Raw genomic sequence first — 22,379 nt, 5'->3', positions numbered from 1 at the left:
GCCGTCAGCCGCCAGCACACCCTCAGGAGGTGGCACCCGCCGACTGTGTGACAGGCGGGGTGGCCGGTCACTGAGGTCCTCCCAAGGAGAGGCAGCCGCCCTCTCCCTGGACAGCTGTCAGCCTGGACCCTGTCCCGGCAGCCTGCGGCCCCGTGGCCACTTCTGGCACAGCCTCAGTGTGCAATGCCCCCACTTCCAGGCGCCCACACGCCCTGCGGGCTGGCCTCTGCCTCCAGACCCTGGGCCCTGTTCTGCAGCCCCTCCCTGCCAGGCCCCTGGCCCGCCTGTCCAGCGCTGCTTGCCTGCTTGTCTTGTCACTGGGGCCACGCCAGGCTTGCGGGGACACCCAGAGTCTTGTGGAAGGCACGGCCCACGCCAGTGACCAGTGACCGGTCCACTCCCCTGCTCAGGACCAAGTTCTAGGCCCAGCTGTGCCTGTGCCCCCCAGGGAGGCCCTCCCGCAGGACTGGGGCCACCTGCCCGGGCCAGGGGCCAGGAGCTGAGGGGCCCTGGGCCCCGGAGCAGCCCTGCGGTGTCCAGAGCAGGGTCAGGGCGCGCGACACCGGCCGGAAGCCGCGGGCCGGGGCCGGGGCCGGGGCCGGGGCCGGGGCCGAGCTGCAGCCGTGAGCTGCGGCCGGAGGGGCGGCTGGAAGCGGGCGCAGCTGGCCGCGGCCGGCTCGGCTGCCTCCAGGCTTTGGGGCGTCCCGGGCCGCCAGAGGGGCGGAGAGGGACGGCCAGACCCCGGGCCAGCCGTGGGTGACGCCGGGGTAAGCACCGCGCCCCGGCACCCACCGGCGGCGCGGGACGCGAGCTCCGCCCGTTGGACAGAGGCGCCCCGGTTTCCCCAGAAGCGGGGGCCCCACCGCGCGACCACGGCCCGTCCCGCCCGGCGACCTCTTCTCGGGCGGGAGTGCGCGCCCCGGCGCCCCCGCCCGCCCTGGACGCCCCGCGCTGCGAGACGGCCGCCCGGGCAGCGAGAGCCCGCCCGCCCCCGGGCCGCCCGCGCCTCCCCGCGCCGCCCGCGGGCCCGGCGGCGGGGCCGGGGCCGGGGCGGGGGCGGGCGGGCCGGCGGCGGGGCCGGGGCGGGGGCGGGCGGGCCGGGGCCGGGGCCGGGGCGGGGGCGGGCGGGCCGGCGGCGGGGCCGGGCGGGGGCGGGCGGGCCGGGGCCGGGCCGGGGCGGGGGCGGGCGGGCCGGGGCGGGCGGGGCGGGCGGGCGGCGGGCGGGCGGGGCCGGGGCGGGGGCGGGCGGGCCGGCCGGCGGCGGGGCCGGGGCGGGGCGGGGCGGGCGGCCGGCGGCGGGGCGGGGGCGGGGGCGGGCCGGCGGCCGGCGGCGGGGCCGGGGCGGGGGCGGGCGGGCGGCGGCGGGGCCGGGGCGGGGCGGGCGGGCCGGGGGGGCCGGGGCGGGGCGGGGGCGGGGGCGGGCGGGCCGGGGGCGGGGCCGGGGCGGGGGCGGGCGGGCCGGGGGCGGGGCGGGGCGCGCCGGGCGGGCGGGCGCCTCCCCCGCGCGAGGAAGTCCCGGCCCCGCGCCTTGGGGAAGTGCGGCCGAGGCGCCTGCGCACTGCCCGCGCCCGCGCCCCCTCCCCGACGGCGGCGGCCTCGGAGCGCGCGGGCGGCGGCGCGGGAGCGCGGCCGGTGAGTGCGCGCGCGGCGCCGGGACGCGCGGGGCGCGAGCCGCGGCCGCCGCGCCGGGAGCCCACCCCGGGACGCGCGCCGCGGGGTCCACGTGGCCGCGGCGGGGCCGGAGCCCGCCCCCCGCGCGTGGGGGAGGGGCCGCCGCGGGTTCCCCTTTCTCGCGGCTCGCAGCCGGGGGAAGTGATTGCTCAAAGGTGGGGGCCGGAAGAGCCCAGGTTTCCGCGCCGCCCGCCCCCCTCGGCCTGGCGGGGAGGGGCCGGGCGGGACGCCCCGTCCGCCCCCCGCCCCGTGGGCTCCGGCCGCCAGCCCTGCGAGTCGCTGGGGAGGCGCTGCGCCCCCCGCCCCGGCCGATCGGGGGCTCTGGCGCCGGCCCCCTCGGGAAGCCGCCGGAGCACCTCCCGCCGCCGAGCCCCGCTGCTGCAGCGCACGCCCCCTCGGCGGCCAGGGTGGGGCCCCCCGCGTGCACTCAGCCCCTCCGGCCCCCACCTCGCCTTTGGGTCGCTGGTGAGTGGGGCGCCGTGGGAGCCCTTTGAGGTGGGGGGCTGAGAAGCTGGAGGAAGGAACCCTGAGAACAGAGAAGTGGGCGCCCCGCACCGGGGCAGAGGTGGGCTGGGGGGGGGGGGGCGGGGGCGGGGGGTTCTCCAGGGCCAGGAAGGCCTGGCCTGCCTTGGAGGAGACCGCTGGGGCTCCCCCAGCAGCCAGAGGGGAGCAGCAGATAGGAAGTGCACTGAGTGGGGTCAGCAGGGAACAGAGCCCTCCTTGGCTCCCCCAAGACTAAGGCATTTTTTCCTGGATTGTCACGTTTTCTGAGTCTTTTTTTGGACTGGGCGGGCTCAGGACGTTCTTTTTCCTTCTGTGGAGCAGCGGCCACTCCCAAGGGAGCTTCCAGGGGCCTGTGCCGCCTGTCCCCCTCTCCTCTCCCAGGCTTGGAGAGCGAGGAAGACCTGCGAGGGGGCTGGAGCCCCCCGAATGCCAGGATGAGGGGCAGCGACCCCTAGCTCAGACCCTGCACTCCACCCTGCAGAGCCCCACCCGGCCTGAGCATGGTGCAGGTCCGGGGCACCGGCCAGAGACCCCCATCCAACAAAAGGGCCAGCTGCTCCCCCAGACCTGGTCCTGACGCTGGGCCTGGCCCTCAGCGGGGGTCCCCCAAAGATGCAGATGGCAGAGGGAGGGTGGTCTGTGGGGTCAGGGGGCCACCCTGCCCCCACTCACACTGGCGCTGGGTGGGGTACAGAGGAGGAAGCTGCAGCCCGTCTGGGGCGCAGCTACCAGACCTCAGAGGTTACCACACCCCTTCCTTTCCCTAGAAACTTGACCCCCACGGGGAAGACTCGCCCTGTGCTTGCTGGAGCCTGCGCCTCCCGGCCTCTACCAGGCCCTGGGGGCAGGTCCCTCAGTGCCCGACTCGGTGCAGCCGCCTTCAGCGCCACTCAGGTAGGGCCCGGCCCAGCACCTGCCAGGGCCCGCACGGACTCTGGGAGCTGCCCAGCCGGGGCCTATCCTGGCCAGCCCCAGAGGCCGCCTTGCCCCTCCAGTGCCCGGAGGTCACAGGGGCCAGCGGGAATCGAAGGTCGTGAGCCAAGGGGTGGGGAGAGCGATAATCAGGTCCCGAGTCTCCTGTCGGGAGGCACAGGCCATGGCGAGAGGTGCACCAGGCCCTGGGGCCCACCTGGCGAGGGTGCTCACTCAGGCTGGGGCCGCGGAACCTCGAGGGTGGCCCAGGTTTGGGCTCCAGCACCCTCCCCACCAGCCTCTGCCTAGCCGTGCCCTGCGGCACCCATCCCTCCCGGGCCCCCGACTCCTTGCCTCACAGAGAGGCCTCCAGGCCCAGCAGCTCCCACAGCCTGGCGGGAGGGTGGGCAGGAGACCTGGGCCGGGGGAAGCACAGGCCGGGTAGGGGGTGCCAGGGTGACGTCCAGGACAGAGCCTCTGGCCTGCCGCGGGCATGGCCAGGTCCGGTGAACAGGCTGGGATCCTGGGGCCACGGCTGACCTGGACCCCAGGCTGGGCACAGACCTGCCGCAGCCCCGCACCTCCCCACCCAGGCAGCAGGAAACCTGGAGTGGAGGGAGCTGGGGCGTGGCGTTCTGAGCGTCTGACGGTGCCAGAGCCGCAGACTCTTGGGGCCCCCAGCCCCCCTTGGGAGGGACCGGGAGCCGGAAACCAAGAAAGAGGAACCCAGACTTCCGGCTTCCCGGGGCCAAACAGATGGCCGTGTCCCGGAACCGTCTGTGGAGAGCTTGTCTAGGGCCCCTCCTCACTGACCCTGCGCCCCCTCAGTCCTGGTGGGCCCTGGGGTGGGGGTGAGTCTGGACAGAGGGGTCTGGAGGCAGCAGCCCAGACCCGCCCAACAGCTCCAGCAAGGAGCAAAGAGACCCTCGCCAGCCCCAGGGGTCTGTTCTCAGAGACCTGCCTCTCTCGCCAGAACCCCAGGCTGTGGTGAGGGTCCCGGAGCTGGCACTGCGGAGCCCAGGCGGCCCCTTCCACCCACCCATGCCCACCCCACATGAGGCTGAGCCGCAGGTGAGCTGTCCTCACCTTGCTCGGGGAGTGGGTGCCGCCCGGCCGGCCGGCCAGTGCCACTGGAGGCTGAGCCCGTCCTCCCCCAGCACACAGGGCCAGAGGAGGCGGACTGGCCCCCACCCATGTCCAGCGATGCGCCCCCCCCGGCGGCCCCCAGCCGCACGCCCTGCTGCCTGTGCTGGTGCTGCTGCTGCAGCTGCTCCTGGTAAGAAGGGCCTGGGGCGCGCAGGCCAGTAGGGCGGGCCAGCAGCTCCTCGCAGCAGTGCAGGGGGCTGTGAGCACCCAGGCCTGGGCACGAGTGGCTCCCTGGGCCTGCACGCGCACCCGTTACCTCGGGTGTGGACTGCCACTGCCCTGGGTGGGGGCACGCAGAGTGGACCCTGCACTCCAGGTGGGGGGTATGTGGGCAGCGACCTGGCCCCGGCAGCAGCCCTGAGGGCCAGTGGGGGCAGGTCCTCCTGCGGGGAACCAGGTTTCTGGGCTGCATGGAGGCCTGGCCGTGCTCCGGCCTGCAGCCCCTGAGCATCGAGTGGACGGCACCGTGGGGCCCAAAGAGCAAGGAGCCAGCCAGTGAGCGCCCAGGGCCCAAGCCCAGGCCCAGACGGGAGGCCGCCAGGGGTGAGAGGATGGAGAACGCAAATAGCCAGACTCCAGGAGGCTGGCTGTGGGGCAGGGGGTTGGGGGCTGGCCCCGTGTGGGGCTGGGGTCCACAGCTGAGCAGTCCGGCTTGGGAGCTGAGGGTGGGCTTGGGAGCCAGTGCGGGGCCAAGGGAAGGAAGGAGGCCCCTGGGGGAGTCGGGACAGGCCTGTGTGCCTAGGGCTCTCCAGCAGCGTCCACGGAGCCTCTGGAAGGAAGGGGCCGGGCGCACGAGGGGGCCTGTGAAGTCCCAAGGTCAGTGGCAGCCGGAAAGGCCTGGGCCTGGGCGGAGAAGGGGCTGCGGTGCAGGTGCTGCCCCAGGAGGGGTGCAGACCCCGACCCCGGGCCCCCTCTGCCGCAGGAACGAGGAGCGGCGGCGTGCATGGCGGGCGTCACGGGAGAGCAAGCTGCAGCCCCTGCCCAGCTGCGAGGCCTGGTGAGTCCGGAGCGGCCGGGTGGGGCAGGGCAGGCGGGGCAGCCGGGCAAGGCTGACGGGCGCGCCTGCCCGCAGTGTGACGCCCAGCCCCGAGGAGGTGCGCAGCTGGGCACGGTCCTTCGACGCGCTGATGCGCAGCCCAGCGGGCCGCGGCGCCTTCCGCGAGTTCCTGCGCACGGAGTACAGCGAGGAGAACATGCTCTTCTGGCTGGCGTGCGAGGAGCTGAAGGCCGAGGCCAACCAGCACGTGGTGGACGAGAAGGCCCGGCTCATCTACGAGGACTACGTGTCCATCCTGTCCCCCAAGGAGGTGCGGCAAGACGTGGCCCAGGCCTGGCAGGCCCTGTGTGGGGGGCCCTCTGGGGACCTGATAGCACCTGGTGGGGGGCCCCTTCAAGGGTCTGGCCAGCACCCTGGGAGGCCGTGGGGTCTGACCCACGCCCCGCCCACAGGTCAGCCTGGACTCGCGCGTGAGGGAGGGCATCAACAAGAAGATGCAGGAGCCGTCGGCCCACACCTTCGATGACGCCCAGCTGCAGATCTACACGCTTATGCACCGGGACTCCTACCCCCGCTTCCTCAGCTCCCCCACCTACAAGGCCCTCCTGCTGCTGGGTGGCTCCCAGCCCTCCAGCGAGGCCTAGGCTGTCCGCGGACACCACCCTCGGGGCAGATGGCCAAGCAGCGCCTGGGGACTGGGCCTGCAGGAGCCGGACAGGGGCCTGGGCCAGGCCCCACAGCAGCTCCACCGTGGCCGGAGAGAAGATGCGCAGCCCCAGCCCCTCTCGGGCAGCCGGGCTGTGGAGACAGGACCTGCCTGTCCAGCTGTGTGGGGCAGGGACACCCCCCAGGGCCGTCTGAGCCAGCAGCAGGCCCAGGACCTGGGGGGCCAGGCGACAGGCCTGTTTTCTGCGTTCACTGGCCGTAAACTGGGACTCGTGCTCCCCCGCCCACCCCACCCCACCCGTGTGTTTTATCAGAAAGAAGTGACTTTATATTTATCTCTATTCCTCCTCCCCCAAGCAGGTTGTCTTATTGTGGAAGGTATTTCTAAAGCAAATGCCTCACCCATGCCCACCCTGGGGGAGGTCGGGGGTCAAGGAGCCCCATCCTCAGTAGTGTCCAGCCCTGCCAGGGTGATGCACCGTGATGGGCAAGTGTGGGCTTTGTGATGCCAGCCGGGCTGCCACCACAGGACACGGGGCGATGCCTCCCACCATTAGTCGGGCCCGGCGCACGCAGCCCCCTGAGCTTCCAGGACACGGGTCTCTGCCAGGCTCCGCCCGGGGCCGGCACCAGCACCCTGGGGGCCGCTGCCCGCACACAGCCCAGGAAGACCCAGGGCAGCAGGAGGCAAAGAGAAACATTTAATCTGTGGGCTACAAGAGGGTGGGGTGCGCAGGGGGCGGGGAGAGCCGGTGCGGGGCGGCCCTCGGAGGAGCTGCCATCGGCAGGGGGGCGAAGTGGCCTCGGCGCCAGCCACGGCTCAGCAGAACTACAAGAAACCCAGGCGGGGGTCTGCGCGCGGCACCCAGGACCCCGCGCCCGCAGCGCCTGGGAGGCTGGCGAGGTGGCCCCCATTCACCCCACGGGGCTGCGCGCGGGCAGGCTCGCCCCTACCTTCCAGCGGTTCCCACACTCGTTGCAGACCACGAAGGTGGTCACGGGCTCGTCGGAGCTGCGCGTCTGCACCTGTGGGCGCCCGGCTGGTCAGGCCGGCGCGGGGGCCGCGGCCCAGCCCGGCGCCCCCACGGACCGGAGGGCGAGCTCGGGCCCGCGCACCTGCGTGTAGGCGCAGTTCTTCTTGCGGCACTTGGCGCAGGTGAAGAGCCCGGTGTGCGCGCCGCCCGCGCGCGCCATCTGGTGCTCCCGGATGGCCTCCCTGGTCAGCGCCCGGCGCATCTCCTTCAGCTCGTCGCTCGCCATCTCCTGGGGCGAGGCGCGGCTTACCCCCCGCCCGCCGCGCGGGCCCCCCGCGCCCCTCGGGGCTCACCTCCGACGTCATCACGGCGATCGCCTGGGGCGCGATGGCGCCGCGCAGCACGTCCCGCCGCAGCGCGGGGTTGCGCGCGTCCCGCAGGTTGGCGATGCGGCTGCGCACGCGGTTCTTGTACTTGACGTCCGTGTGGCCCACGTCGCGGAAGATGCGTGCGGCACTTAAGGGCCGTCGGGAAGCGGGGCGCGCGCCCCCCCCGCCGGGTCCCCTCCGCGGGCCCGAGCCGTCCCCGCCGCCGCGTCCCCCTGCGGCCAGGGCCGCCTGCCCGGCGCGCCGCGACGGACTGAGACCCGCTCGGGGTCCGGAGGGCCTCCTGGGCGGGAGGGGCCGGCCGGCCGCCCGCCCCACCGCGGGACCCGCCCGCGGAAGCCCCCGCGCAAAGGATATACTCCTCAATCTGCGCTGACAGGCGCCCGCAGTCCACACCGACAGCCACGTGGTCGCCTGCAAGAGGTGGCCCTGACCCTCTGGCCCCGCGGGCTCCCCTGCCCAGCCCAAGCCCGCGGGGGTCCCGGAGCCCCCCCAGCGGCGGGCAGCGCGCCCGGCGGCCCCGAGGGCAGCGCGGCGCGGCCCGCTCACCGCCCGTCTGCAGGGCGGCCGTCAGCATCTCTCGGCACTTGTTGCGCACGGCGTCGCACGTGACCGGCACCGGGGGGAAGGTGGTGATCCTCGGGGTGGGCGGCACGCGGGGCAGCTCCGGCCTCCTGCAGCTGGAGGGGCGGTGGGCAGCGGGAGCCGGGCCCAGCGCAGCACCACCCCGTCCATCCGCCCGCCGGGGCCCGGGCACCGCAGCCTCCACACCGGCCTCACCCAGACGCAGGTCAGCAGCCTGGGGCGCCCACAGGCGGGAGGGGGGCTGGGGGGCGCTGCTGGCCGGCAGTGCGCTGGCCAAGGTGGCCGCGGGGCTGGGGCCCGCAAACCAGACCAGGACCCAGCCCAGGGCGGGGGCAGCCAGGGCCGCCTCACCTCGGAAGGAGGGGCTGGCCCACCCACGCGGGGCCCGGGAGAGGGAAGCAGCCTGGAGTGAGCCTAAGAGCCCCGGCCTGAAAATCACCAGGGCTGGCTGGTGCCTGGGGGCGATTCTGCCCTCCCGGCCCCAGAAAGTGCCCGCCAAGCAAGGGGTCCAGGGCAGGAGGGTGTGCACCTGCCTTCTGGGGGTTGCTACCTGGGCGCTTTGCTCTCAGACGCCTCCTTGGAAGCGCACGAGGGTGGAGGCGCACCCTTCCTCTGATCCCCGGCTTTGTCGGAAGCATCTGCAGGAGCCCGGAAAGGGAGCCGGCTGGCCCAGAGAACCAGCCAGAGGGCAGGCCTCACCCTGCACACTCCCCACACCCCTCGCTCGAGCAAGCCACCTGTAGGCCTGCGGTCCACCCAGCGGCCCCGGCAGAGGGGGCTGCCACCCCGCGCCCCAAGGTATGAAACGCCTCCCCCGTGACGGGCCCGCAGGAGCACAGCATCTGGACTCGGACAGAGGACAGTCTCCAGGGGCAGGCGCACAGCACTGAGCGGCACATGGCCAGCTGGGCCTCGGGGCGGACATGGGCTCTGGAAAGCCCAGCCTGCTCTGGGACTGAGCACCGGTGAGATGCCACGCCCGGCGGGACAAACCCCCGCCCAGCTCGCCACCGCGGCCGCAGCGGCCAGGAGCTCTCCGTCCAGGGCTTGGGTGGAGCCGGACGGCTGGGAAAGCAACGGCCTCGGGCGCCAGAGCTGGGCACATCTGCTGCGCTGTCACCCCACGGTTTCGGGGCAGGGCCCACCTCCTCACCCCCACTACATCCCCAGGTCCGGGGCTGCTCCTGCCCCATCCTCGAGACCCCCAGCTCTGTGGGCTTTTCCACGCAGCCCTTGGCCACCTCAGGCCCAAGTTACAAGGCCCCCAGCCCGCCCGGCCCAGCAGGACCCCACGCCCCTGCCCGCACCCAGGAGCTTCTTCCAGGACTTGATGAGCGACTTGGCCAGCGCAATGACCTCCTCGTCCGAGCTCTGCTTCCGAAGGGCGTTGACAGACATGCCGACCCGGGTAGACTGCGAGGCGAGGGGCCGGGTAGGGGCTGGGCAGGCCCCCATCTCAGGCAGACCCCTCACGGGCAGACCCTCTCACGGACAGACCCCCTCACGGGCAGACCCCCTCATGGACAGACCCCCTCACGGGCAGACCCCCTCACGGATAGACCCCCCTCACGGGCAGACCCCTTCACAGCAGACCCCCTCACGGGCAGACCCCTCCTGCCTCATGGGTCTGGAGAGACCAGGGCGGTCTCCGCGATGACAGACTTTCGCCAGCCCAGGCGTGGGCAGTGGCGGGGCACCTGGGGGTGGCAGCAGGGCCCTACCTGCAGCAGGGGCAGCGTGATGGGCATGGCCTTCAGCTCCCGCAGGAGGTCCACGGCCCCCTCCTGGAAGAAGGGGCAGTGGCATCAAGGACAGCCCCGCCACCCACTCCAGGCGGCCTGTCCCGCTCCAGGCATGGCTCCTCAGTGGCCCCAGGCCCCTTGCACGGTGCTCGCCAGGGACCTGCCTCCCTCGCCTGTAGCCCAGCTCAAATGATGGGCCCTGCCCACAACCCCCTTTGCTTCCTCCACAGACGAGGGCATGTCCGTGTGTGTATGTGTGTCTCCCCACAACGCGAAGGGGCCAGCGGTGACCGACCAGCCGCCCAAGGGTGAGCACCCAGCCACCCAGCAGGCCGGGCCGCCCCAAGTGACATGTCTGCAGGATGCACCCCCTCCTCATGGCCCCCAGCAGGCCCTGTCCAGGTGCGCAGCCCGTCCTGGGGAGCCCTCCCCAGAGGGGGCGGCACTGGCCAGCAGGTGGCCCTCCTGGCAGGCCCAGGCTGTGACGCGGCCTGCGGTGGCTCCAGACTGCAAGGCCTCACAGAGCGGACACACCCGAGGTGCCAGTCGCGGGCCCAAGGGCCCTGGTGCAGACAGGACGCCACCGGGAGCGGCCGCCAGCTCTGCGCTGGCCGCAGCGCCCCAGCCCCCCCCCCAGGTGGCGCCCCTGCTCATCTCCCCACTGCCCCAGCCCCCTCCCGGGCCCCCACCCCGGCCCTGCGGCCCCCAGGGGTGTCCGTGCTCCCGCAGTGCCCTGGCAGGGGAGGCGGCTCCCCCTCTGGCCGCCTCTGTCCCCTCGGCCCCCAGAGGCCTGCGCACCCGGGAGCCCAGCTGCCCACGACACACCCTCCGCTCTGGGCCGGGCGCCGGCGGGACCCGCCCGCCCGCAGAGGCCGGCGCCGCCCCCCAGGCTGCTCCCCGCGGAGAGGGGCGCGGGCTGGCAGGTCTCCGCGCCGGGGGCCGGGGCTGGCGGCGGGACCCCGGAGCCCGCCGGCCAGGGGGCAGCGCAGCCAGAGGCCGGCGCGGGGGGCGCGGGGGGCGGCCGGGCTCGGCCTTCTCGCGGCGGCGCGTCTCCACCCCCGCCCCGCGCAGCCTCGGGGCCCGGCTCGAGGGCGGGAAGGGGCGGCCCCGCCCGGGGAGCGGCGTCGGCGGCTGCCCCCGGCCACTGCCCTGGCGGCAGGGGCGGCAGCTCCAGGGTGGGGGGCTGCGGCCCCGGCGGGCGGCCGCCCCGGCCCCGGCGGCTCCGCGGTCGGTGCGCGGGGGCGGCCCCGGGGCCGGGTCCGAGTCCGGGGCGCGGCGCTGGCCCGGGCCGGGGGGCCTCTGCGGCGGTCGGGGCGCAGGGGGCTGGCGCGGGCCGGGGGCTCGGCCACCGGCGGCGCCTCCCGCATCCCGGAGCCCTGACGGCCGGGCCTCCCTGGCCCTGCGGGGCGGCGGGGCGGCGGGGCGGGGCGGGGCGGCGGGGCTCGGCGGGGCGGGGGTCCCGGCGGCCCGCGCCCCTCACCGCGCTCTTCTTGGTCACCATCTTGTCCAGCCTGCGGGCGATGCGCGCAATCTCCTTCTCCCGGCCCATCATCGCCTGGGGGGCGGCGCCCCCAGAGCCCGCCGCGCCAGCCTCCGCCCGCCGACCCCGACCCGGGCCCCGGCCGTCGCCTCCGCCCGCACCGGCCGCCGCCGACACAGCCGGGCCGCGGGCGGGAGACCCTCCGTTCAAACCCCGGCCCCGCGGCCGCCGCGCTGCATCCTGGGACGCGTAGTTCCTGCGCGCGCTCGCCCCACCCGCCACTCGCGCGCGCGCTCCGTCTCGGACCACAACTCCCAGGGGCCGCGCGTGCGCGCTCGGCCTGCTGGGAATTGTAGTCCCGGCGCCATCGCGCGGCGGGCGGGGGGCTGCAGCCGCTCGGCGCGCGACCCCCGGCGCGGAACGGCCGCGAGCCCACGGGCGCCCGGCGGGGCACCCGCGAGCCCGCCCCCGGCGCGGGGACGACCCCCTCGCCGCGCCCTGCCCTCCGGCGCCCCGAGGCCGCGAGGCTCCCGGGGGAGGAGGGAGCGGGGCCGGCGCGGGGGCCGCAGCCCGGGCGGGCTCTGTGGGCTCGGCGGGCTGACCCTGCCAGCCGGGACCGGGCCGCGCCCGGAGCGTCGTCGTCGTCGTCGTCGTCCGCCGAGGTCCCGGGGAAGCGCCGCGACCACGCGCCGCAGGGACGGCGCGCGCCCGCCCCCTCCGCCCGCCTCGACGCCGCCGGCGCCCCGGGCCGCTGGAGGGGCGGGGGAGGCCGGGTGTGGGGGGCTGCGGCGCGGGGGCCTCGGCTGAGGCCGGGTGAAGAGAGGCGTCCAGCCGGCCTGGGCGGGCAGTGCCGGGGGCGCCCGGGGCGTGGACGAGCTGTGACTGAGCTTCCTAGCGGCCAAAGTGAGAAGGGACACATCGGGGCCTCCCTGGGGGCGCATGGGCTGGAGAGCGGCCTGTGGAGCTGTCCGCAGCCTCCGCTGCGCGAGTTCCATCCCCATCCGGGGAGCTGCCCACGCGGCGCAGCGGCCCTCTCCCGTCTCCCCCTGCTCCCCTCAGCGGTGGATTTCAGGAGATCGGCCTGTTCCATTCCCCGCTCTGTCTCTGGTGGATCCTCTCACCCCCCACACCTCTGGCCTGTACCCCAGCTGTCGTATGCATAAATAAATAAGTCTTTTAAAAAAAAAAAAAAGCATTACTATAAAAAATAAATAAATAAACCGAACCATAGCATTCTGTTATATCATTTTTAAAAAAGAAAAGAAGGGCCTCCCCTGCTGGTGCAGCGGTTGTTGAGCGCTGGGCTGCGAAGCTGCCCGCAGCCTCTGCAGCGCCGGTTCGATCCCCGGCCGCCAGCAAGAGTCCCACATGGAGCGCAGACCTCTCCTGCTGCGCCCGCTGCTCTCCTCAGCACTGTATTTCGTCAGTCTGCCTGTTCTGTTCCCTGCTCTGGCTCTGGTGAATCCTCTCACCCTCCCGCGCTTCTGACTGTACCCAGTGCTTATATTTAAAAAAAAAAAAAAAACTGAGGTAAAAAAAGAAAAGAAAAGGGAAACATGGTCAGTTATGTGATTCCTTATTAGTCATATGGGAAAGGTGTGGAATTCCCCACAGCAGAGGTTTTCCAGGACAGACCCCTGTGGTGGTTGAACACGGCATCCCCGGTTTCCAGACCCAGCCTGATTCTGCCCTTCGCTGTAGCTCCGAGGCCAGCCCAACAAAGCAAGTCCTGTGGGCAGAATGCCACGTCCAAGCATGTGTGCAGCATCGCCAGCGACATACCCTTCAGCCCCCAGGTCCGTGGACAAAGGCCAGAGTAAAGAGCTGGCCAGGGAACCAGCAGGAACCCCAGAGAATACAGCCTTAGAGATCCAGGCTTCAGGGGTTTCAAAAGTGGCCCTGGGCCTTCCTGGTGGCTCAGGGGTTAAGTCTCAGCCTATGAAGCTATCGGCCAGGGAGTGGCCCACAGGGCGCAGCAGACCTCTCCTGTCTCCCCGCTGCTCCCCTCAGCAGTGGATTCTAGTGAATCCGCCTGTTTTACTCCCCGCTCTGTCTCTGGGGAGTCCTCTCACCCCCGCACCTCTGGCCTGTACCCCAGTTCTTGTATGCATAAATATATAAATAATGAATCTTAAAAAATAAAAAAAGTGGCTCCTGTGGAGGCTGCATAGTCAGGCCTCCCCAACAGACAGGGTTAAATTTGGAGGGACTCCCTCATGCTGGGGACCGCTAAGCGCACAGCCAGGGAGCCAAGGGTCAGCATGCAGCCCAACCCCACCCTCCAGAGTAGGCAGATGAGTGTCCAAGAGCCCCCAGACAGCATCACGCCCCCGAGAGGCCAGCAAGGGGAGGCTCAGAAGCATCCACTGGGCTGTCAAGACCCTGACCTGGGTGGAAACACCAGTTTCTAGGGCCAGTCTCCTGGTGCACCGGTCCCCACTGACCTGGGCCCTCCACAGGGTGAGGAAGCAAGACGTGCTGGGGAGGGAAGCAGACACCCCGGAAAACTCCGGGGACTCCCGCTGACCCAGTCAGACTGCATTGGATGTTCCAGGCCCCAGAGGGGTCCTGGGGCAGCGGCCAAGCAGGACCGAGGAGCTAGCTGGGCACAGGGAGCCCAGGGGAGGGCTCTGTCCAGGCAGAGGCGCCCCCAGCTAGCCAGGGGAGCCGTGAGCAAGGGCACAGAGGAAGGCACAGACCGCGGGGGGTGGTGTATGGCAAGGGCACAGAGGGCACCCGGAGCATAGGGATGCAAGGAATGGAGTTTGTGCCCCAGATCCTGGCCAAAGGACCAAGAGGAACAGGCAGTCACGGAGCGAAGACAGGACGGGGTGGGGAGACAGGTCTGGGGCCCAGGAGGGGGCAGGGGAGCTGGAGGGAGGAGCAGCAGGGACCTTCCCCTGCAGTGGGAACAGCCGCCTGCCCTTGGACCTCTGGCAGGAGCGTGGAGCTCCTAGCGCCCGTCCCACGCTCCTTGGCTCCTGGCTGTGCCCCCGGGGGCCATCCAGAGCCCTGAAGCCCACCCATTAGTCAGTGAGTCCATGAGGAGGAGCTTAGGAAATTCTGCAACAGTTGCTTAGGGGGGCCGCTTTGTCATGCCCCCTGCACCCAGGGCTGCAGCCGAGAGCTCAGCCCTGCCCAGCAGAGTGCAGACCCCACCAGGCCTTCCCCCTCCGCTGCAGGCCTGGGGGCAGCTAGAGAGAGCTCCGGGGCAGGTCTCCAAGGGCCCACTGAGGTCCTCGGCTGAGACAGAGTCCAAGACACGGTGGTGGCTGCAGGGCGGTGGCTGGCAGGGGGCGCATCGCACGGGGCCACAGTGGGGACCTGGTTTCCAGGGCGACACGTAACGGGGAGGAGGGCCAAGAAGAACAGGTGGGGGCAGAGGTGGCGGGCTGCTCTTCTGAGCTGGGGACCCGGGGCTCCTTCCTGGGACAGGAGTCCTGAGCCCTGAGGCCGTCCAGTCCGGGTGGAAACCGCCTGCAGGGACAGGGCTGTGGCTGAGGGCCGAGGGGCAAGGTGAAGTACCAGGCTCCAGGTGGCAGGAGCGAGCTGAGCCGTAGACTGGGCCACCCGGGCCGGCACAGGGGGCCCTGCGGGAAGCCAAGTGGGGGTGGCCAGCCCTGGAGGGAGGCCCTCCCTGTCTGGGGGTGCTGGTGCGTCCAGCCCATGCCCTCCAGGACTCAGTGACTGGTTGTGCGTTCCCCGCACCCAGAGGCTGCTCAGGCTGTCCCTGCGCCTGGGGAAGGCGCCCAGGGAGACACTGGTCTGGGGTCTCCTGCGGCATCCCTGAACCTGGCGGTACCCGGAGGGCACTCACCAGCTGGGACCCTCCGGAGCTTGCCTGTGCAGCTGCAGAATCACTCCCTCTGCCGTGTCTCCGCTGTGCCTTTCCCCCACCCCCCCAGCCCTCGCCCGCCCCCAGCCCCCACCTCCCGCTGGGATGGGCTGAGGTGGAGGAGGAGGACGGAGAATCCAGGGCAGGGGCGCCCACAAGGAGGCGCTGAGTCCAGGGGGCAGACCGGGCTTGGAGACTGTGAGCCCCAAGAACACGAAGGGCACGGGCTGGTGGCCTGCTGTGAATGGGGCGCAGGAAAGGACAGAGGGGGCCTGGGGCGCGGGGGCAGGGCCGGCAGGCCCTCCCAGACCACCCACCCAGCCCGGCACCAGCAGTTGCCCTGGGGCAGCCCAGCCAAGCCCCTGGGGGGGGTCCTCCCCCGCACCCCCCCTCCCCTTCCTCTTGGACTGGGGGCCTGCAGGAGCCCAGCCCTGTCCCAGGCCTGAGGACACCCACATGGGCGCCGGACCTCTGGCCGGGAGACCTGCCCTCCCCCGCCGCAGCCGGAAACACCGGACGCTCAGGTCATCTGTTTTGCTATTTGTGTCCCCCCAGCCGCCCAAGTGGGCCGTGACCCGTGTGGTCGCATCCGTCCTTCCTCTGACTGGGGCAGGGGCTTCGGTGGGAAGCCAGCCCCGACCCTACGCACTCACACTGGCCCTCCCCTGGCCCCACCCTCTCCTGCAGCCCCCAGCCCCCCCATTGCCCCCCCAGGCTGCAGCCCCCACCGCAGGCCTGTGGGGCTGGGCCCCCTGGGGTCCTGGCAGGGCAGGGGCTGTTGGGGCTGCCCCCGCAGGGGCCTCGGGCCTCGGGGCCCAGTCTGCAGAGCCCAGGAGCTGCTGCCTGCCTGCTCGGAAAGTCCCGGCCTGGCCTGGCCCGGCCCAGAGCCTTGGCTGGGACCCAGCTCCCTCCCCCAGAGGCAGCCTTTGGTGGGGAGGCAGGAGGCGTCCCCCAGAGGCCTGCGGGGGCCCTGGCGGCAAGCTCCCACTAACAATGCGCTTCCCCCACACAATTCCCAGAAACGCAGCCCTCCCTGCCCTGCCAGCCCCAGCCCGCCAGCCTGGCGGCCACTCCATCCTCCTGCTCCCCAGGGACCCCGGGCAGCAGAAGGGTCGGGGGCTATGGGTGAAAGGGGGCGGTCTGATGCCCAGGGAGACAAGGGACTGGCCAGGAGCTGTCTCAGGCTGCAGCAGCCGGAGCCGAGCTCCTGCCTCAGGGCCTTTGCACGCACCCCTCCTCTGTCCAAGGGCAGGCAGTGAGGCCTGACTGCACCCCGACACACCTGGCCCAGTCCCCGGCGCCTCTCCTCCCCCACAGGGGCTTGGGCCCTTGTGTTCACCCCCAAGTCCAGGCCCTAGCACAGATGGAAGTCAGTGACTCCTGCCCCAGCGAAGGGGTAGATGGCCCCAGGACAGCCCCCAGCCGTCCCCACCAGTTGGGTCATCAAAGCCACTTGTCGCCAAAGCCAGGGGAGAGACACAGTGGGGACTCCGACTGCAGGGGCTGGCTCCCAGGAGCTGAGGGCTGTCCCTGCGCGCGGCAGGGGGTGGGGGGCCAGCCGGCCCAGGGCCGGGGGGAGGGGGTCGCCCAATGTGCCTGCGTCCCTCCACCTGTGCCCCCTCCAAGAGCGACTGAGGAGGGCAGCGGCCCAGCCCCGGTGGGCGCAGGGGGTGCGGCGCAGCGGCGGGAGGGCCAGGCTATCCAGGCCGGACGGCGGGACGCACAGGGCTGGCGCCTGCTCAGCCGGGCTGGCCCGGCTCCCCCCTCCGGCTGCGCCTTCCTTCCTGAGCTGGGCTTTCCTGGACCCTCCCTGCTGTTGCCCGGGAAACCCGGAGCAGCAAGGCCCCAGCCCGTTCCCACGGAGTCCCGCAGCGCTGGGCAGGGCCCACCCAGCACGCGCCACCCTAGCACCCCGCACACCACCCCCGGGGCTCACAGCTGGCTGCCCAGCCCCGCCCAGCTCAGCACCCACACCTGCAACACCCAGATGTCGCATCCACCCTGCACCACTGTCCCTCCCCACCCACTCCCTGGGCAGGGCCTGGGGCACCCTGACGCCCACAGCAGCCCCCCACCCCCACGAGTCACCTCTGCTCAGCCAGCAGGCCCTTGGTGGCCGACCCGAGGCCCCCCAGCCCCCACCCCCGACCAGGCCAGCTCTGCCTGCTGCGCTGGTGCCTCCCAGGGCCAAGCCCACACGCAGGGCCCCACAGAGGCCCAGCACGCCGTCCTGCTCTGGCCCCGTGCGCCCAGGGCTGGGAGTGGGTGGCAGGTTGGGGGGAGCCCTCTGGGCCCTGAGGACCAGCCCCACGGGAGCTGTCCAGGCGGGCGCCCCAGTCCCAAGGCCCACGGGGAGCGCATGGGCAGCCAGGGGGCAAAGCCATGGCCTAGGAGTCCAGAGCAGCCCCGCTACCTGGACCTGAGTCCAGCAGGGACCCCCAGCCTCCGAAGCAGGAGGATCTGGCCCGAGGGTCTCACTAATAGGTCCCAGCCTCGCTGCTCCTGCACAGCCGGGCTGGGCGGGTGGGAGCTTGTGAGGTCTGTGCCCCGGGCAGCGCCTGGGAGGTCCGCCACCCGGAGCCCAGCTAAGCCCCCACCCAGAGCCACCAAGGGGGATTACCCAGCATCCCTTGCAGGCTTTGCGCAGAGCCTGGGGGTCTGAGCCAGGCTCTGGGAGGGTGGGTGGAGGGCAGCATCCCCAGGGTGCCCAGCCCAGCCCCACACTTGCAGAGAGAGCTCCCCCCATCCCTCCCGACCTGGGGACGCGGCCCTGAGGCTGGATGGAGAGCCCCTGCCTTGGAAGAAGAGGGGCCACAGCTTGGGGGCCGGAGAAATCTTAAGGGACTCCTCCCTCGGGGGCGTTGAGGCCAGGGTGTCCCTGAGCAGGCCCCAGCCCAGGCCTGTGGGCACAAAGTCCAGCCTCTGCCTGGCTCCCCAGCCTAACCCCACCTCACCCCACACCCAGGCAGACACACAGACCACACACAGACAGACAGACAGACAGACACATGCACAGCGGCCACACCCTCAGCACTGGGGCAGCCCGGGGAGTCCTCCCAGGCCTCCAGCTTCAAGGTCAGGGCCACCCCGATGGCTGTCCCCACCCCATTGTTTTCCCATCTGGACAGTGGGCCAGAGCTGCCAGGCAGGGGGAGGCGCCTGCCCGCCGGCCCCGCTCACAGGACATGACAGCCGGACACCTGAGCGAAGCTCAGCCAGGGGAGGGTCACCGGCTGGCGCCAGGCGACGCCTGCCCTGGAGGGCTGCGCGTGGGTGGTGAGGTAATGCCGGACGCTGCCCACTGCATCTGACCCACACCTGAAGCCCCTGGACCACTCTGGGCTGTGGGCTGCGGCAGCCAGGCAGGGCCCTGGGGGCAGAAGGCTCACCCCAGGGTGGGCCGGGGGCCTGGGCCTCCGCCCGGAGCTGGAAAACCACTGCCCCCGTCCAGCAGTCGCCCAGCCCGGCCAGGTGGCCCCGCTTCCGGGCTGTTCTTCGACCTGAGGCCTTCCCAGCTCTTCCCCAGGTCGGCCACCCGCCTGTCAGAGGCCCACGGGAAGGAAGCGGCGGCCTGGAACCTGCACTGCCCCTGGCTGCCCCCACCTCCAGCCCGCTCCCCAGGCCTTGCTCCCAGGGCTGCCTCCGGCGCTGGCTCCAGGGCATGGGCCAGCCCAGGACGCCCACCCCTCCCTCCTCGGCTGAGCAACAGCAAGCCAGGACCAGATCCTAGGTGGGACCGGTTGGACCCGCAGCCCCCAGGCAGGGGAGACTTGCGGGGTGCTGTGGGCCGCACCCCACCCACATGGGACTCACAGATGTGGCTGCGCCTGCCCTGGGGGCCGCAGAGCCCCCAGCTCCAGGGTGTGTGCGGGAGGGAAGCTGGTGCCACCCAGGGCGGCCAAGGGAGCTCCCTCCTCCCAGCAGCGGGTTGTGGGGAGACGCAGCTCAGGCAGACCCCGCGGACCCTTAGCTCCTGCAGCCCAGACTCCCTCCCAGGGCCCGGTGTGGGGACGCTGCCTCTGGACAGAGCCCCAGGTTGGTAGGCCCGGGCCAGGAGCCTGGGCAGCCCCTCCCTGCCCGCCGCGTGGGGCCTGGCCTCGCCGCCCGGCTGCCGTGGGGGAGGGGCGGGCTCAGCCTGTCCCTGCCGGGATGGCCCTGAGCCCTGAGCTCGCACCGCGCGGCCAGAGCCCCCGGGTGCCCAGGGCCGCACGCGCCTCCTTCAGCGTGGACAGGCCTGGGTGGGAGGCTGGAAGCCCCGGGTGGGCGCCGTGTCTGTGCGGCCCAGATTTGGGGGGCCTGGTGCTTCTGGAATTAGCCACGGCAGCTCCCCCAAGACACGGAGCGCTTGCTCGAGGTGCCCCTTACCTTTGAACTAGGCTCCAAGGAGGGTCACCGGCTGCTGGGAGGGAAGCCCCCCCAGAACTCGGGCGGACCGCCCCGCGCCCCGCGGGGGAGGGGGGAGGGGGCGCCCCTCCCGCCCGCGCCGGGGTCTGGCTCCGTGGGTGGGAGCGGCAGTTCCTGCGAAGGCCGCGACGGCCCGCAAGGACGCCCCTTCCGAGCGCCGCCCACGTCAGCGGCCCCTGCCCCGGGGGGCCGCGGGGCTCGCGGGGAGGCCGGCGCGGGGGGGGGGGGGGGGGGCGGGAGGCGCCGGCCCCGCCCGCCCGCCGCTCATTGGCCCCGCGCGGCTATATCAGGGCGCCCGGCCGGCGCGAGCCACCGCGCCCCGCGCCGTCGGACCTGCCCGCGCCCGCCGCCCCGCGCCCGCGCCCGCGCCCCGGCCGCGCCCAGCTGGCATGCAGAGGTCGCCGCCCGGCTACGGCGACCAGCACGACCCGCCGGCGCGCCGCGACTGTGCGTGGGCCCCGCGCCCCGCCGCGCCCCCCGCGCCCCCCGCGCGCCCCGCGCCCGCCTCGCCGCCCAGCCCGCCGCGCAGCCCCGCGCCGGGGCGCCATGGCCTCAGCCCGGCCGGCCGCGGCGAGCGCCCGGCGGCCGACGAGTCGCGCATCCGGCGGCCCATGAACGCCTTCATGGTGTGGGCGAAGGACGAGCGCAAGCGGCTGGCGCAGCAGAACCCCGACCTGCACAACGCGGTGCTCAGCAAGATGCTGGGTGAGCGCGGGGGCGCGGGCGGGGGCGCGGGCGGGGGCGCGGGCGGGGGCGCGGGCGGGGGCGGGCGGGCCGGGGCGGGGGCCGGGGCGGGCGGGGCGCGGGCCGGGGCGCGGGCCGGGGCGCCCTCCCTCGGCGCCGGCCCGCGCCGGCCGCCCTGACCGCGCCCGCCCGCGCCCCGCCCGCGCGCAGGTAAGGCCTGGAAGGAGCTGAGCGCGGCGGAGAAGCGGCCCTTCGTGGAGGAGGCGGAGCGGCTGCGCCTGCAGCACCTGCGGGACCACCCCAACTACAAGTACCGGCCGCGCCGCAAGAAGCAGGCGCGCAGGGCCCGGCGGCTGGAGCCCGGCCTCCTGCTCCCCGGGCTGGCGCCGCCCGAGCCCTTCCCCGCGCCGCCCGGCCCGGCCCGGGCCTTCCGCGAGCTGCCCGCGCTGGGCGCCGAGCTCGACGGGCTGGGGCTGCCCACGCCCGAGCGCTCGCCCCTGGACGGCCTGGAGCCCGGCGAGGCCGCCTTCTTCCCGCCGCCCGCCGCGCCCGAGGACTGCGCGCTGCGCCCCTTCCGCGCGCCCTTCGGCCCCGCCGACCTGCCCCGGGACCCCAGCGGCTGCTACGGGGCGCCCCTGGCCGAGGCGCTCAGGACCGCGCCCGCCCCGGCCGCGCCCCTCCCGGGCCTGTACTACGGCGCCCTGGGCGCGCCCGGCCCCGGCCCGTACCCCGGCCCGCTGTCGCCGCCGCCCGAGGCCCCGCCGCCCGAGGGCGCCGAGCCGCTGGGCCCCGCCGCCGCGCTGTGGGCCGACGTGGACCTCACGGAGCTCGACCAGTACCTCGACTGCAGCCGGACTTGGCCCGACCCGGCGGGGCTGCCGTACCACGTGGCGCTGGCCAAGCTGGGCCCGCGCGCCATGTCCTGCCCGGAGGAGAGCAGCCTGATCGCCGCGCTCTCGGACGCCAGCAGCGCCGTCTACTACAGCGCCTGCATCCCCAGCTAGGCCGCCGAGCCGCCCCGCGGCGTGTGTCTTCTAGACGCGGGCGGGCCGTTTTCGCCCGGCCCTTTTTATACGCACAATACATGTATTTAATTTTTAGCCACACTTGCAAACTTTTCCTTCCAAGGGGCTTCCCTGAGCCAGAGCGGGGACTCTTCAAGCAGGATTTAAAAATGATTGTTCGCTGTAAAGGAGGCGCTTGAGAGCTGCCTGGCCCTGGTCTGGGCTTGGGGCAGGGGCGGGCAGTTCCCGGGCGGCCCCCAGCTTGGGCCCTGCAGCACCCAGTTCCCCACCCTCCAGGACAGAGTTGGTGGGCGCCCCCAGGCCCCCAGCCTCCCTTCCCCTGCTGTCCCACCTGCCACGCCAGCCTGACAAGTCAGACCATGCCCAGCAGCCCGCCCCCTCCCTGGGTCTCATGTCCCCCTTAAAACCCCTCAAGGCCAGGGACTGCCGAGGACAGGCCCTGTCTGGGGCCGGCGCCCCCCAGCTGCTCCCCAGGGTGCATGTCCAGGTCCACGACAGAGCAGGCCAGGGGCTCAGACCTCAGGTCTCAGACGCCCCCAGCTCTGCAGCTGTGTCCGTCCTCGGAGGCCTGGACTCTTCCAGCCCCTCCCCAGCCCCCACCCCTCTCGTGCCTCCACCGGGGAGCCCGTGGGTGGCTTGGGGGACGGCAGCAACTATCACTTTCTTTGGAGACGGGTCTTACACACCCCCAGGATGAACCCCGCACCACACCAAGAGCAAGCAGGCACCCTCTGCCCTGCCCAGCCCCTCCCTCCCTGGCAACGTCTTGTGGAGATGACGGGCAAGCCGGGGCGGGGCTCTGGGGTTCCAGGGACTCCGGGCCACTGTGAGGACGGTGAGACTGAGTTTGCGTGTGGCGGGAGGCCCCGGGCCTTGAGCTGCCACAGGGGCTGCGGCCGCTGCGAGGTCACTGAGATGGCCAACTGGCAGAGCCAGGGGCCGCGTGTGGGGGCGCAGTGCACAGGTGGTGGCTGTCACTGGTGTCCCGGTGATGGCCTCTGTGAGGGGCCACAGCACCCCCACCCTGCCCAGATTGGGGAGCGCACCTGGCCCCACCCCGCCACATGGGCAGCAGGCCCAGGAAACTCAAGACAAGAGCAGGGAAGCAGACGGGCGGGAGGGCTGGGCTCCGCGGGAGCGAGGCGCGGGCATGGGGGACGAGGGGCTGCAGGGCACCAAGGCCATGAGTGCTGGCACACAATAGCCAGGCGGGGGGCGGGGGCTGCAGGCCTGGCCCTGCCGGGGAAAGGGGCACGTGCCCCAGGAGTACAGGGGCACAGCCTGGGCCCTCCTCTCTGGATCCACCCCTGGGGCCCTGGGCCCAGGCGAGGCCCGGTCTGGGGGCAGCTGGGCCTCCCACCCCTCACC

General features: G+C 72.9%; 3 protein-coding genes across 7 annotated transcripts; 2 read left to right on the top strand and 1 right to left on the bottom strand.

Moving 5' to 3' along the window:
• The first annotated feature begins 748 nt into the window (after window positions 1-748).
• Window positions 749-6,536, top strand: RGS19 (regulator of G protein signaling 19). Of its 3 annotated transcripts, none has more exons than XM_054698774.1 (7): window positions 749-767; window positions 2,943-3,069; window positions 4,061-4,158; window positions 4,245-4,363; window positions 5,156-5,230; window positions 5,306-5,540; window positions 5,683-6,536. In XM_054698774.1, the coding sequence occupies exons 3-7, from the start codon at window positions 4,129-4,131 to the stop codon at window positions 5,872-5,874; spliced, it is 651 nt and encodes a 216-aa protein (XP_054554749.1). In that variant the 5' UTR covers window positions 749-767; window positions 2,943-3,069; window positions 4,061-4,128; the 3' UTR covers window positions 5,875-6,536. The 3 variants fall into 3 exon arrangements, with proteins under 3 accessions (XP_054554749.1, XP_054554745.1, XP_037357393.1); XM_054698770.1 differs by lacking the exon at window positions 749-767 and adding an exon at window positions 1,614-1,632; XM_037501496.2 differs by lacking the exon at window positions 749-767 and adding an exon at window positions 2,048-2,136.
• Window positions 6,537-6,550: 14 nt separating this feature from the next.
• Window positions 6,551-19,320, bottom strand: TCEA2 (transcription elongation factor A2). Of its 3 annotated transcripts, none has more exons than XM_037501495.2 (10): window positions 19,264-19,320; window positions 9,563-9,625; window positions 9,149-9,254; window positions 8,392-8,479; window positions 7,806-7,936; window positions 7,614-7,670; window positions 7,224-7,378; window positions 7,013-7,112; window positions 6,851-6,922; window positions 6,551-6,725 (listed from the first exon to the last, which is right to left on the bottom strand). In XM_037501495.2, the coding sequence occupies exons 2-10, from the start codon at window positions 9,587-9,589 to the stop codon at window positions 6,610-6,612; spliced, it is 852 nt and encodes a 283-aa protein (XP_037357392.1). In that variant the 5' UTR covers window positions 9,590-9,625; window positions 19,264-19,320; the 3' UTR covers window positions 6,551-6,609. The 3 variants fall into 3 exon arrangements, with proteins under 3 accessions (XP_037357392.1, XP_037357390.1, XP_037357391.1); XM_037501493.2 differs by lacking the exon at window positions 19,264-19,320 and adding an exon at window positions 11,064-11,177; XM_037501494.2 differs by lacking the exon at window positions 19,264-19,320 and adding an exon at window positions 11,064-11,177 and having other exon boundaries at window positions 6,687-6,725; window positions 7,013-7,159.
• Window positions 19,321-19,636: 316 nt separating this feature from the next.
• SOX18 (SRY-box transcription factor 18) lies at window positions 19,637-21,146 on the top strand. The gene is made up of 2 exons (XM_037521874.2): window positions 19,637-20,007; window positions 20,197-21,146. Exons 1-2 carry the CDS (start codon window positions 19,692-19,694, stop codon window positions 20,988-20,990), a joined length of 1,110 nt encoding a protein of 369 aa, XP_037377771.1. The 5' UTR covers window positions 19,637-19,691; the 3' UTR covers window positions 20,991-21,146.
• Window positions 21,147-22,379: the final 1,233 nt, after the last annotated feature.

The sequence above is a fragment of the Talpa occidentalis genome, unplaced genomic scaffold, assembly GCF_014898055.3.
Source record: "Talpa occidentalis isolate TD23 unplaced genomic scaffold, MPIMG_talOcc4v2.1 talOcc4.10, whole genome shotgun sequence".
Lineage (NCBI taxonomy): Eukaryota > Metazoa > Chordata > Mammalia > Eulipotyphla > Talpidae > Talpa > Talpa occidentalis.
The sequence above is the reverse complement of the archived record's forward strand: the minus strand, read 5'-3'. Positions and strand labels throughout refer to the sequence as shown.